The 14,995-nt window shown below is 40.9% G+C and overlaps 2 protein-coding genes and 1 long non-coding RNA gene across 3 annotated transcripts in view; 2 read left to right on the top strand and 1 right to left on the bottom strand.

The window, feature by feature from the left end:
* The window catches only part of LOC141618645 (uncharacterized), a 253,286-nt gene that overhangs the window by 187,710 nt on the left and 50,581 nt on the right, over window positions 1-14,995 (top strand). The gene's annotated exons all lie outside the window — the stretch shown is intronic.
* Window positions 5,164-6,074, top strand: LOC141622199 (uncharacterized). Its single transcript, XR_012532896.1, has 3 exons — window positions 5,164-5,240; window positions 5,425-5,463; window positions 5,849-6,074. It is a non-coding gene; the product is annotated as an uncharacterized LOC141622199 (long non-coding RNA).
* On the bottom strand, window positions 7,805-10,951 carry LOC141620863 (uncharacterized). The gene is made up of 4 exons (XM_074437622.1): window positions 10,606-10,951; window positions 9,934-10,140; window positions 8,813-9,747; window positions 7,805-8,152 (listed from the first exon to the last, which is right to left on the bottom strand). Exons 1-4 carry the CDS (start codon window positions 10,949-10,951, stop codon window positions 7,805-7,807), a joined length of 1,836 nt encoding a protein of 611 aa, XP_074293723.1.

Below are 14,995 nucleotides of genomic sequence, written 5' to 3'. Positions count from 1 at the left end.
GTTATAACGGTTAATTCCGACTTAAATCCCTTATAACTCGATATTTGTGAGTTTTCGTCATCTTATTCAAACTCGGATTTAAGAGGCTCGATTTGTTCATATCAAGTCCTTTGAATTCATCTCTGATATATGTTTTAATTCAATTCTTAATCTTTAATGTCCGCCTCTAACTTCAAGTTTGCATATAAACTCGTTTTCGACATCGTAAATAATATCTAACCTATAATAGTTCGTTTCAACCCGTTTTTTATCATCTTGTGACAATTCCAGATGTATGTAATCTGTTTTTCACTTCTACTTGAGTGCTAATATCGATAATCAACCTTAAATTTACCAATGAACGATAACAATCTGCGGTTCCGACTTCACAGACAAAGCCCAACTGAAGAACAGACACAGGAAATGATGCGCCTCTTCCAGAGGACGCAGCAGATGTTGTGCCTGTTCTAGGTTGGCTTTTGTCCATGAACTCTTTCTCGCTTTGACATAGTTCCTAATTACGTAATTAATCAACTATTAATCGCATTATCACTCCTAATCAGGCGTATTTTCATATTTTTATTTTAATTTCAATTTTAATTTAATTTTTCTTCAGAATCCCGTTTTGAGCGTGCTTTTGACATAGATCAAATAATCATTGTAATTATTGTAATTTTAATTATTGTAATTTATTTATCATTTATTTATTATGTATAATTTATTTACTTTGTTTTCACACGTAAATTAATCTAACTTCAAGCTTCGACCACATTGAGTGCTAATTACGTGTTAACCGACTTAGTTTAATTCACAAGCTAGGATTAATCTGTGTCTGTTGCATTGTATGCATTACATCGACGACATATCAACTATGAACGATTCCCTAATCATTAGTAGAGGCCGCTATCGAGGCGGTCGAGATTAGGTGTTCAATTAAAGAACTTCCTAATACGTACCCTCACCCCTTACTCCAGTTATCTCTGGACATCCGTGTCCACTAGCATGTTCGAGAGTCATTCTAGACATAGAATGTTAAGAGTAACGAGTTTTTAGTGTTCATGTCATTACTTTGTGTCTTGACAAGACACGAAGTATTCGAACGGTTTCCAATTTTTCCACAATAAATCGGTGGCGACTCCACAAATGCAGGCTTATTCAACCTTTCACCGGTTTTAATGCCTTACCAATCGGTAATGGCCTATGACGTGCTTTGGTAAACCCAAGGCTCCGTGGGAGAAGTGTCGCCGCCTAGAGACCAATGCGCGGGTGCACGCGGCGCGGGTGGCCCGTGTCCACATGAGCATCAACCAATTCCACACAAACAAGACATAATGACAACTATGCATCATGCAGTCACGCTCATGAGGACCCATGACCATCGTTGAGGCCTCATGCAACGTCCATTTAATAAGAAAAATAATGAAACAACTAATTAACTCTACAGGGATGAACAAAAAGATGATTTACAAGACTCTTTTCATTCCTATAATACTGACTTTAAATAATGAATTTACAAGTTTGAACCTCAACTATCAGGCCCTCAGTTATTTTTCTTGGGGCATAGTAGCATAAGAACAACGATAAGTCATATGCAATGGAATCATAAATAAGGATACTTGTGAATTTAAAGAGACGGAAGGCTACCTTGATCTCAGTGACTTTACTTTGAACTTCTTCGATGGAGATAGTTTCATACTTCCTTTGTTTCTCTATATCATCGAATCTGGGGTTTGATGCTGCAACCAAAAGCTGAGATTAAACATGTAGGCATTACAGATAACTGCATAGCCCATAAAGCAGTGTAGCAAGTTAAAACTGGAAAAATCAAATTCATAGCTGTAAGATCACATCTGAAAATCTTAACGTACTACTTTTTCTTTCGGTTCAAATAATCAAGGATGCAACCAAGCATCAAAATTTAAACTACAAAGTTTGAACTCGAAACTGATGCAAAAACTAACAAGAAAAGGCAAGGACCAAAACTTTTCTAATTAGTTTTTTACGCCCCTAGGCGATTATGCCATCATTCTTCAAAGAAAATGGCTCAAAATGTCCATCACAGTACAAAAACACATCCTTTTGTGATAGAAACAAAACATAGTCAATCGAAGAAGATAAGCACATTTGTTTGATGTTGGCAGAGTAAAGTATCAATACGCTGCAACAGACAAACTCCGAGAAGGAACACATCAAGATATAGCGAGTTCATTTAGAGAAAAATCTTTTGCAAATAACTTATATATGTCAATCCATAGCTGAGGTTCTCTGGAACCAAGAATGTCTACTTCGTGAAATTTCCTTAGCTATTTCGGCTATGAAATTTGGCTCCCTCATATCTATCACATAGTTTTACCAGAATAAAAAAGAGAAAAGTTAGTACACATGAGACTAGAAACTGATAAATATGTCCCAAGCCAAAAATATATTTCAACTGAGAGAGCAACACACTCCAGACCTGCATAATTCCTCCTTGACAATTTGACCTACCACCCAAATTTAAATACTAATTTCACATTTTTATACACTTTACCCTAACGTGACAAAGACTCCCGTATTCAATTTGACAGCCATTTTTGCAGCCCGGTTTATATAAGCTTCACCAGCTGCTCCGAATTCCTTAACCTCCTACTCATATTCATTGTCAATGTAGCTAAACATGTTATCCAAGTGAGAACTAATTCCCACAAATCTGTAAAAAATACATAAGTGACGAACCAGTACGATTCGCGGTCTCAGGCCTTTACTCAGCCTAAATATTCATCAACATTTTAATGTGCTCCTGAGTTCTCGTGCAAAAGGAATTGAGAAGTTGATTCATTGATGATGTATCTAGTTGAACAGGTCAAAGGAATCCAGGGTAGAATTTTACAAACACAGAGAATAGGCAACCACAAATGATACTTACCATTTCACCATTTATCTGCTTACAGGTACATCGAACATAATAAAAGCCTCTAAAATGCCCCCAACCATTTTATTGGCTTCCATCCGCTGGGTTTTTTATTGTCTCTATCTTAAAGCTCCCTGCCACTTTAGTACAATATATAAAATCTTGATGATTATAATTCCTCCACCCCTTTTTACCCAATAATCAATGAAGGAGCAAAAAAGGAGAAGCATATTTGATTATTTGATGTAGTAAAATATCAGTATCAACCTTAAATTAAGAGCTTATAAAGCGTTATAATTAAATCTCCAGGAAAACATTTAAATGTACAGCACAAGTAGCATGAAGGAAAACAACAACAAAAAATTAGCAAATTAAAAGTGGATTACTGGCTGAAAGCCTGAAAAGACGTAGAAGGCTAGTAAATATACTTAGAAATTGGGTTTGTTCTTGGAAAATTAAATTGGTGATTGCCTAAATCATGAAGTTCTATTTGCAGAAAGAAAGCTTCACTCTGATTTTTAAACAGCCTTTGGGAAGCCTTGTAGCAAGAAAAAATAATATAAGAATCGACTTTCATCACATAAAACTCACATTATTAAGTGAGTTTTTACTGGTGTACTCCAACTTATTTCACATCAAGAAGTTAAATATGACAAAAGATGCAAAAACCATGGCTAAAACAGTAATGAGGCTAATTCAAGGGAGATAGATCAAAAGGATTTCATCTTTTTTACATAGAATGGTACATGCGTTACTTGCAAGTGCCCATCATCTATAGTAAACGAATACAATAATTACGCTAATCAAACTCAAACAAAACAGCGATGTTAAACTAATTTTAAAAATGAAGGATTGGAGGGAGTCCTAGATATGATACTAATAAGAAAGTATACCTCGAATCACCTTGCCGAGTGGCAATCAACCAAGTTTAAGCTGTTAAGTATTTTTTTATCTATGTGAACTTTAAAATGTAGCTACATGTAACAGCAAATTTTGTATTGCGATAACTGAAATACAAAACAAGGAAACAATTATATTTTATTAATAAATATCAAAAGTACGTGTACAATCTCTAATGTATCCTCTGATTCTAATATGCCGTAAGGGGTACGTGTACGGGGTACACGTGAGGGGTACGCGTGTAGACAAATTTAATTGCTCTACGCGCGATGTAAATTTGATTTCTTGAGAGGGTCGCGATGACTTGAATCTCTCTTGAAGGTTTGAACTTGTGATTGAATCTTCAACGTAGGCGGCACGATTTGATGTGCTTGTAGACTGCTTGCAATGATTTTGACAGAGAGGATTTGTAGGAATTTTGTACCTTGTTCTCTGTAGCTCCTTTGCAATTATGATCTTTCAACCCTTTGAATGAATGAGGAGAGCTCTATTTATAGAGTTTCAAATCTCCTTGTTGGACTTTGGTGGTCACAGGCCCATTTGTGGGTTTATTAGCAACCTTGGCCCAAATTTGATTCTTTCTGGGCTTAGTGATCCGAATAACTCCTTTTGTAATCCGAATCGACCCGTATTTCATTTAATCGGGACAAAATAATTAAATTAAGTTAAAATTTGGTATTAACTCAAAATAATTAATTTATTTTATTTATTCGGCACATTAATAAATTTTCCGTGCCTACAAATTGCCCCATCGGGACCTTGTCACGTGCGCCTTTTTTGGTGTCTTGACGTGGCGAGGTCTCGATACATTTTGCTTTGACTTGGAAGTGGATGATGAGCGCCCTAACTTATCACGAAGGGATCATCCACTTGGCTTGACTTGGAAGTCGATATTGAGCACCCTAACTTGTCGTAAGGATAACCTTCTATCTTGTAATGTCACCCTGTCATTATCTAACTTGTGTTTGATTTGGAATTCGAGTCATACCCACACTTGTCGTAAGGATAGTCGCTTCTGGAATTCTTTCAACGTCACCCTGTCATTATTTGACTTGGCGAATGACCAGTCGTGAGAGAGAGCTCATTTGAATTTTTTTCTTGACTTGGAAGTCGAATGGCGTACCTGAACTTATCGTAAGGGTAGTAGCTTCATTTTAATTTTAATTTGTATGACTTGGAAACCAACGGCAATCAAAATTTAAACTTAACAACTCCAGCCTAAATAGTAATTATAGGCTCAAAATCCATTCTAGTAGCCAAATATACGTTGAATTCCATGTGTAGTTGTGAACTACTCCGTATTTAGGAAACACGGATCAAGTGTTTTTTTTTTTTTAATTACTTCTTTGACAGCAAGCTAAGTAGGGTTAGAGAAGAAACCCAATTCTATATATACAACGACAAACAAGTCTTCCATGCTTATCAACACATCGTCGCTTCCGGTTACTGCCCCCAATTTAGAGGAGCACTGGTATGGTTCATTTCTCCCTTTTCTTGTTTTTTAGTATTAAACCATCTTTCATCTAACTGATCTAAGCATAAAGTTTTCACCTTTTTATCGCATTGAGCATGATCTTCTCTTCTTTTGTGCTTCACCATAATCATAAACTATCTTCAACTTTGTTGTTGTTCTTTTCCCGTCTGTTTTATCACAGCATCAAATTTTGCGGCGTTGGACGATAATCGAATATCAGGTGAGAAACTCCATTCTATTCTCTTTAATTTACGATCTCATGCCTTGCTGCTTCCAAAGGATCGGAAAGATAGATCCTCCTTCCTTCTTGTTTTCTAACCTTGTTAATAAAGCTCATCTTTCATTCAAATCTTATTATAACATGCTTTTCTTTTCTCTGACTTTTATCATGTCCTATTGAGAACCATTAAACTACCGCAGGTCCGCAGCGAACATGACTTACTCGGTCATTCTGGGTATTAGCAATTTGACCCCTTTGCCTTGTACTTTGTTTAATCCTTGCATAAGTTCACGGACAAAATTTGCCGTAGTCCCAATGATGTCTCGTGTGAGTTTCTTTGCTATGCTTCGACTAACATGAATTCTCTTTGCTTGCTTCGACGTAGGTTTGCTGTCAACTAGCTTAACTTAAAGCCCATGGGGATTATTAAAATTCGAGCATTTAGGCTGAAGTAGACGAAAGCAGTGAGAGCTTTCATCGAGAAAGCGGAACAAGAAGCTTTCGATAATGCGGAACAAGAAGCTTTCGATAATAAGGGCGCGATGATAGCAACCACGAAAATATTAACGATTGATAATGATGAACCAATGAAAGCCTCATTCTTTTTTTTTGTATGAGAGTTCAGGGCTTTGTTCTATTTTTTTTTAATGATTGCTTTTGTTTATGATGGGATTCATGGGAATAAAACAGTTGTCACTAATTCCCACTTGTTTCATTTGTATGCAGGTGGAATAACAACACTATCTTTGTTGGCTTGATTTCCTACAACCGGATGTTTTAATCGACCTTGGGACTGATACAAATCACGAGAATACGTTAGTTTAATGGTATCTAAACTCCTCGGCCCTTTATCACTACGGAGTACGGGGTAATGAAATTTTAACAATTTTTTTTTTCTAGCACAATTCGTAGTACATCCTTGATATCCCGTCTTTCCAAATTGTATGCTTGTTTGTTGTATTTTGTTTATGCAGGTATCATGTTCTGTCTTACTAGCCAAGCGACTTCTTTTGTCAATATTCTCATGGAAGCCAATTTCACTTGTTCACCGTTGAAGACTTATTACTTATCAGGGTGAACCCATTTTTTGGGTCATCGCGACAGAATGAAGACTTATTACTTGTCAGGGTGAACCCATTTTTTTTGGGTCATCGCGACAGTGTGAAGACTTATTACTTGTCAGGGTGAACCCATTTTTGGTCATCGCGACAAGTTGTGTCAGGGTGAACCCATTCGGGTCATCGCGACACAGTTTGAAGACTTATTGCCTGTTAGGGTGAACCCATTTTTAGGTCATCGCGACAGGTTGTGTCAGGGTGAACCCATTCGGGTCATCGCGACACACTTTTGAAGACTTATTGCCTGTTAGGGTGAACCCATTTTGGGGCATCGCGACAGGTTGTGTCAGGGTGAACCCATTCGGGTCATCGCGACACAGTTTTGAAGAACCATGCAATGAACCTCTTTATGCAGACTATTATTTCATTACCCTCTCCTCATGAGACCTGCCGGATGAATAAACTTCTAGACCTGATGTCCCTCCTACTTGCAAAAGACTTCCTCATATTCTCTATATTAACTTGTACTTGTCCTTTTTTTGCAGGACTGCAACTCGAAATGGACTTGACTCGTAGACTCCAAGAGAGTACGAGCTACTCCTGGATAGGTCATCTTGGGTTCCCTTTGGAGTTACCATGCAGTGAACCCGCTCGTTGATTGTAAGGAAGTTTCAAGCCTTGATGTGCCAGATTGCTACATCATTTCATCACCTGTATGCGATGTGACCTCTTTAAAGCAAAGAGTGTGAAAACCCAGCTCAAGCGAAATTCATCATCGATTAACATGGTCTTGGTCTTTTACAAACTTGGTTGATGATTGACTGTAATTTTAGTCGTACACAGTTTAAGCTCTTGCGGGCCAGGACCAATTTTTTTATTGTTAATTGTGTTTTTTTTGGTGTGGCTGCACTTGAACAAAGTGTTTGCTCAAACTGCCTACGTACTCGCAAAGCTACCAGGGGTGACAACTTGCAAGATCAAGCCAACGTAGTTCAAGGGAGGGACTTTTTTTTTATTTTTTGTTTGGAGGTGTGGCTGCACTTGAGCTACATGTTCACCCAAGCTGCCTACGTACCTGTGAAGCACAAAGTGTATTTCACAAGATCAAGCCGGCGTAGTTCATAAAGGAAGGAGTATTTTTTTTTTTTGGGGTATTTTTTGTGTAGTTATTCTTCTTTTTTATTTTTCTTTTTTTTTTTGTTTTTTTTATACAGTTTAATCTCTTGCTTAGGAGCTTTGACTTGCAGTTTACGCTCTTGCTTAGGAGCTTTCACTATTGGGATTTAAGAAAAGTAACGCTTCAAAAACTTCCCATTGATTGGGCCTACCCGAACGCCGTCTTCATCCACGATTTTGTAAGCACCATTTGTATAGACCTCATGTACCGCGTATGGACCATCCCACTTAGAGGTGAACTTGCCAACTGGCTTGTGAGAGGTGATGATTGGTCTTCGTACTGCAAGGACGAGGTCTCCTACTTGGAAAGAACGAGGGCGCACCTTTTTGTTGAATGCGCGTGAAAACCTTGCTTGATAGCACTGGAGCTTTTGTTGAGCCTTTAATCTCTTTTCATCGAGAGCTTCCAACTCTGCTAATCGCAATTTTTCATTCTCATCATCTGTGAGTCCCTCCTGAATAGCAATGCGTAAGGAAGGGATTTGCAACTCCAGAGGCAACACGGCCTCCACTCCATACACCAACGCGTACGGGGTTGCCTGAGTAGGTGTTTTGTATGTGATACGATATGCCCACAACGCCTCATCAATTCTTTCATGCCAATCTCGCTTTGACTTTCCTACTACTTTTCTCAACAAGTTGCAAAGAGTTTTATTAAAGGCTCCAGCCAAACCATTTGCAGAGGCATTGTACATGGATGACTTGTATTGTTTGAACTTGAATTTTTCTCCCAGACTTGTCATCAGATGGTTGAAAAATTGTTTCCCATTGTCAGTTGTGATACGTTGAGGTACACCATATCTGTAGATGATTTGGTTTCTAATGAAGTCCACAACATTTTCTTTCTTCACTTCCCGTAGTGTGATGGCTTCTGCCCATTTTGAGAAGTAGTCAGTGGCAGCGAGGATATACTCGTGTCCATTTGAGGCCTTTGGAGTAATAAGTCCCACAACATCAAGTCCCCAAGCTTCAAAGGGCCATGAAGAAATAGTAGGATGCAACGGCTCCGGCGGTTGGTGTATGAAGTTTGCGTAGAACTGACAGGGTTCACATTTTTTCGCAAAGTCCATACAATCTTGCACTATGGTTGGCCAGTAATACCCCATTCTCTTTACACGATCATGAAGTTTAGGCCCAGATTGATGAGCACCACAAATGCCAGAATGAGCTTCATGCATTGCTTCAGTAGCTTCGTCCTTCCTTAGACACCTCAACCATTGGCCTGAGAAAGAACGTCTGTAGAGTGTCCCTTTATAGTGAATGAACTTTGGAGCACGTCGACGTATTTCTACCTTGTGTCTGGGATCATCGGGTAGTTTTTGGTGGTCCAAAAAATCAACAATAGGTTGACGCCAGTCATCTTCATCAACTGTGTAGACGCATATCATGTTGGTTGTATCTACATTTTCCTCTCCTTGAAGCAATGATACTACCCAACGATTGCAGACTGGGACTTGCATAGACTCTTCTGCCCCCAGTGCCAAATTGGCTGCAAGATTAGCAAGCGCGTCAGCTAACTTATTGGCACTCCTTGGCACATGACCAACATGAATGTCCTCAAGTTGATTCAACAGTTGTAATGCCCGTTGATGGTAGGGAATCAAGTCTTCCTTTTTTACTTCATATTCACCAAGGACTTGGTTGACCACCAGCTTCGAGTCGCCGTTGATGTCCATATCTCTAACACCTATTTCGATCGCCATTTGGAGGCCGAGTATGAGAGCTTGGTATTCTGCCATATTATTTGAGCACAACTGAGTGAGCGTAAAGGAGTATGGCATGAGATGATTTTGTGGAGTTACGAATACAACTCCGGCTCCAGCTCCATCCTTCCTTGCAAAGACCGTCAAAGTACATTTGCCATGGAGGTAGGACGTCCACATAGAAAATTTCTTCTCCCGGGAGGTCATCTCAAATTTCCCAATCTGCTGCACCGGATGATCGGCAAAGAAGTCGGCGATAGCTTGACCTTTGACAGCCTTTTGAGGCATGAACACCAAGTCATACTGCTTAAGTAACATTGCCCATTTCGCAAGTCTTCCAGACAAGACTGGTCTTGAGAGTATGTACTTGATTGGATCAGCTTTTGAGACCACGTGTATGGTATGCGCCTGCATGTAGTGCCTCAACTTCTGGATGGCGAACACCAAAGCAAGACATATCTTCTCTATGGGCAAGTAATTCAACTCAGCTCCAACCAAGGTACGACTCAAGTAATAGAGTGCTCTCTCCTTACGGTCTTCAATTTCTTGAGCACACATTGCTCCCAGTGAGCGTTCTTGTGCTGCGATGTAGAGGACAAGTGGCTTTCCTGGAATTGGTGCCCCCAGCACTGGTGCACTGGCCAAGTACTTCTTGATGCTATCAAAAGCATTTTTCCATTTTTCATCCCATTGGAATGGAGCATTCTTTTTCATGAGATGGCTGAATGGTTGGAAACGTCCTGCTAGGTTAGATATGAACCTTCGAATGTATGCCAAACGTCCTTGCAATCCGCGCAACTCTTTTAACGTCTTTGGTTCCGGCATTTCGTTGATGGCTTTAATTTTTGTTTGGTCAATTTCAATGCCTCTATGCCTAACCACAAACCTCAAGAACTTCCCAGATGTGACACCGAACGCACACTTGAGTGGATTCATCTTGAGTTGACATTTTCTAAGTCTTTCAAAGACGGTTCGAAGGTCTTTGATATGATCTTCTCTTTTCTTTGATTTGACAACTACGTCATCAACATAACACTCTATTATTTTATGCAGCATATCATCAAAGATCTTTTGCATTGCGCGTTGGTACGTAGCGCCAGCGTTCTTTAATCCAAACGGCATGACCGTGTAGCAGAAGATCCCTTTTGGGGTTCGAAAACCTGTTGCTTCTTGATCTTCAGGTGCCATATGTATTTGATTGTAACCAGCAGTACAATCCATGAATGAGAGGGCTTCATGACCAGTGGTTGCGTGAATCATTAACTCTGTAACTGGCAAAGGGAAGTCATCCTTCGGGCATGCATCATTAAGGTCTCTGAAGTCGACACATATGCGCAGTTGTCCATTCTTCTTTCTGACCGGGACAATATTTGCTATCCAGGTAGAATATTTGACTTCTCGAATGAAACCTACTTCAATGAGTTTATTGACTTCCTTTTCAATTTCAGGTACAAGCTCCGGCCTGAAACGACGTTGAGGTTGCTTTTTGGGACTGGTGCCTTTCTTAATTGCTAGACGATGAACTGCAATTTTTGGGCTGAGTCCAGGCATCTCTTTATAGCTCCAAGCGAAGACATCCTTGTACTCGACCAACAACTTGTAGTACTCCTCTTCTTCTTCTTTAGTCAGCAGAGCACTAATATAAATGGGGCGAGGATCTTCCGTAGTTCCCAAGTTGAGCTCCTTTAGTTCATCCACAGTCGATTGCCCCCGTCTTCAAGTGTTTCCAGGGCCTCATCGGCCTCAACTTCTTCACTCTCATCAGGTATCTCTTCTACTGTGATGTGATATGACGACGTTGTAACTTCTAAATCTCCTGGCTTCTTTACACCAGAAGGACGTGAAGATGAAGGAATAGGCTCAACATTTTTTGACTGGCCTGTGAGAACTAGTACGCGCCTCCTTGCTTTGAGTGGCTCATGCTGGATGATATCCACTACTTGCATACGCTTCATGCGAGATGGTATTGCGCTTCTCAAATCATCGCTTACTCTTACTTCTTCTTCATTTTGTGTTGCAGAAGTTGAGAGAGGACGACCATCACCACTATTCCTCTTGAGAGCCCCTAGTCGACTGAAGACTGTTTTTGATGGACCACCCAAGCGTTCATGTATTACGCCTTTCTTGTTTATGCGCAACGAAGGTGTTGACACTTTGACCTTACTTTCTCCTTGATTGCCAAGCCTAACAAAGACAGAAATGTGTTTGGTTGAAGCATTTGGTCTCCCTAACTTTGTAAATATAGAAGGACGACACTTCTCTGTAGGTGGAATTATTCGATCGAAGACTGAAGATGGATGCATCTTTTCCTCTCCTTCTTCATTTTCTTCAACCTCTTCTACTGTGATATGCTGAGAAGATGCAGTAGCCCCTTTTCTACGAGCACCAATCTTCACAGGCGCAGGAGACTCATATCCGAGCCCGGCCCTGGTCACCATGAAGCTCCCATCTTGCTTGAATACTTCATGTTGCGCTTTGTTAAGACCGTATGGCTCAACTTTTATAACTTTGCCAAGAGGAGTCGGATTTGTAAAGTCATATCCAGCCTTTGTCAGTAGCTTGTAAGCATTGGAATCAAATATCCCCTTGTTTTCTTCATTTGATGATTGACTGGATGAACAGACGAAACCATTCGGAGGAGGTCTTACAATCTTCGTTTGAGATGAACTTGGTAGAGGTGTAACGACTTTGGCTACCCATTCCTGCTTGAACACCAAACTTGACTTTTTATCCTTAGGCTCTATCTTTGGTGTTAGACACTCTGCAAAAGGACTCTCCCCATCTTTGCGGCGAGACTTCGGGATGTAGCGTAGTACTGGTGGTGTAGTTTTCTGCGGCGTCTCTTGCTTCTTGGGTGACGCAACAGGAGTAGCTGTTTTGTTGACCTTGTCTACATCTTTCTTAACATCATTTTCTTTAGCAGGCCTTGCAGCTTCATCTTCTTTGATGATGTTCTTTTCTCGCTTACCTCCTTTTCCTGTTGAAGAGATGGTGGTTGGCATGAACTCACTGGAAGTACCATTCTCTTCAAAGAATTTTGCATCAGCGAAGAAAGAGTCGACCTTAGAGAAAGGTTTGGCGTCTCCGTCTATTTTCCTTTCGCCACCACGATAATATTTCAAGCATTTATGGAGGGTTGAGGCGACAACTCCATTCTTGTGCTTCCAAGGTCGTCCCAGCAATAGTTTAAACGATGTCTTGCCATCCATGACATGGAACAATGTGTCGGAAGAAAGATCACCCATGGTAAGGTTCACACGGATCATGCCAACCGCACGCTCCCCATTCAAGTTGAAACCATGAATCATTGTTCGACTACTGGAGAGTTCATCCATCGTGATCCCTAATTCGTTCATGGTAGTTTTTGGCATGAGATTGACTCCTGAGCCTCCATCTATTAAAATGCGCTTGACCTTTTGCCCCGGATGTACCTGCACACATAAACCGGCCTGTTGTGAGGCTTGGATCCAAGAAGTAAATCCTCATCCGAAAAACTCAAGGCTGCGTTGCAGAGACATCCATTGATTGCTCAAGAGGCTCAATTTTTCTTTCATCTTGCCCGCATACAACTCGGGCTTCTCAAGTCCTTGAATTATCAGCCGACGCTTCTCTTTAGGTAGATGAAAGATTTGCTTCCATCCCATGTTTCTAGGAAGGGCGTCAAGAGCAGCCACTATTTCGTTCTCCTTTTCGTAATGCAATCACAGTTGTGCAATACCGCATCATCTGGGCCTCCTTCCTCTATCTTCTTTTTATCATCACCACCTCCCGTAGCTGAGACGGTGCACACGGTAACCTTGTTTAAGAAGTCTTGTGGGAAGAATTCTTTTAAGGTGACGGGACTCGATGGTTCTTGCTCAAGTACATCGATAGGCAAGACATGTGGTTTGATCACTGTTTTGGGCTTTTTCTTTCCCTTCGTCTTGCGAGGTTTAGTCTTCTTTGATTGTTTTCTTCAACGGTGAACAGGTTGCGCTATCTGTCTTGTTTGTTTCTTTGACTTCTTGCGCGTAACCAAAGTCCAACATTCATCGTCATCTTCATGCTTCTTTTCCTCATTCTTATTCTGAGGAGGTAGTTTTTCTTCCAATGACATTGGAGGTAGCGACGGCAATGACCCTTGGATCTGTAATGCCACAGGCTCAAAACTTCCAAACTGCAACATATACACACATTGTCCTTGCCGTATAATTGGCTCGTCAAGTTGCTCCAGGACTACAGTAGTTTGATTTGTGGTTACTGTGTCCTCCAAGTCAAGAATGATCTTCCCTTCCTTGGAGAGCTGCATGATCTTCTCCTTGAGTGTTATACACTTTTCAATAGGATGACTCACCAGCCTATGATAACGATAGTAATTAGGATCGTTTGTCTTGTTTGCTTGCTCAGGGCGCTTGGACTCTGGCAATTGTATAACCTTCTTTTCCAAGAGGTCATCAAGCATTCCGGACAAGTCGAACTGGGAATGGATATTTCTTAGCCTGCAACTCTTTCAATGTAGGCTTGTCTCGTTGGTAGTTGTAAGAGAATGACTCTTTCTTCTTTTCATACTTAGGCTTTGACGAGATTTTGACAGTGCACTTTCTTTGGTTTTCGACGACCATTGTTTCCTTTGTCGACGATTTGGAGTTCTTATCCGTTTTCTTGAACTCCTTCTTTTCACTTGGCACCTTAGAAGAACTTGGTCGAGCACTACCATGTTCTTTGATTGTGATCTCCATGTCATGGGCGCGGGTAGCCAGTCTCGGAAGCTCTTTGGCATGATCCCTTTCGGGATGTAAAGAATGTCCCATTTCATCCCGTTGACGCACATTTCAATGCGACGCTTCACTTAAGCGATCCTTGCATTCCGGACTCGCGCACGCCACCTGTTGATGTAATCGACGATAGGCTCATCTTGCCATTGAGTTGTCTTTGTCAATTCGCTCATGCTTGACGACACGTCTGGTCTTTGTAGAATCTGTTGAGGAATTCATCTTCCATGTGACCCCACCATCAATTGACTCGAGTCCGGATCTGTGTACCCGTCGAACGCGATCCCTTTGAGCGAACGAACGAATCGCTTCACCAAACGATCACCTTCTGTTCCAAAGATTGTTGCATGTCTCGACGAAGTGGGCGATGTGTTGCTTTGGGTTCCCCTTCCCGTCGAATCTGTTGAAATTTTGAAGGCCGATAGCTAGATGGCATGCGCAGATCACAATCCTCTTAGTGTAAGGCTTGATGTAGCGTCCACTACTTGTTGAGCTATCATCCAACTGACACTTGATCGTCTTGGCTATTAACTCCTGCAGCTTCTCTTCGGTGAAGTTGCTTGATCTCATTCTTTGGCTTTTCCCTATCCTCGCCAACTTCTCTATCGCTATCAACATCCCTATCGGTGTCACCATGCTCGCTCTTGGCCTTCCTGTCACGGAGTGCCACCACCTCTTTTTGGAGCTCATCAATTTTCTTGTTCTTTTCTTCACTCTCCTTCATCATCTTTTCAAGGAGATTATTCATTTTCTGCATTCGATCCTCAAGAGTATCGCCACTTATCACCATGACTGAAGCAACGTTAGGAGTTGACGTTTCTTTCTTCTTTGGCGACGCTTTGAG

Source organism: Silene latifolia, chromosome X (assembly GCF_048544455.1).
Source record: "Silene latifolia isolate original U9 population chromosome X, ASM4854445v1, whole genome shotgun sequence".
NCBI lineage: Eukaryota > Viridiplantae > Streptophyta > Magnoliopsida > Caryophyllales > Caryophyllaceae > Silene > Silene latifolia.
This window is presented reverse-complemented; position numbering and strand designations above follow the sequence as displayed.

What these genes read in the sequence shown, in the direction of transcription:
- LOC141620863 (XM_074437622.1), bottom strand. Translation starts at nt 10,951, where the DNA reads ATGCCTGGACTCAGCCCAAAAATTGCAGTTCATCGTCTAGCAATTAAG. An exon ending in ATTCATGGATTGTACTGCTG is followed by an intron (nt 10,141 to 10,605) that starts GTTACAATCAAA and finishes CTAACCTAGCAG; the next exon opens with GACGTTTCCAACCATTCAGC. An exon ending in TGCTCAAGAAATTGAAGACC is followed by an intron (nt 9,748 to 9,933) that starts GTAAGGAGAGAG and finishes TCTCAAGACCAG; the next exon opens with TCTTGTCTGGAAGACTTGCG.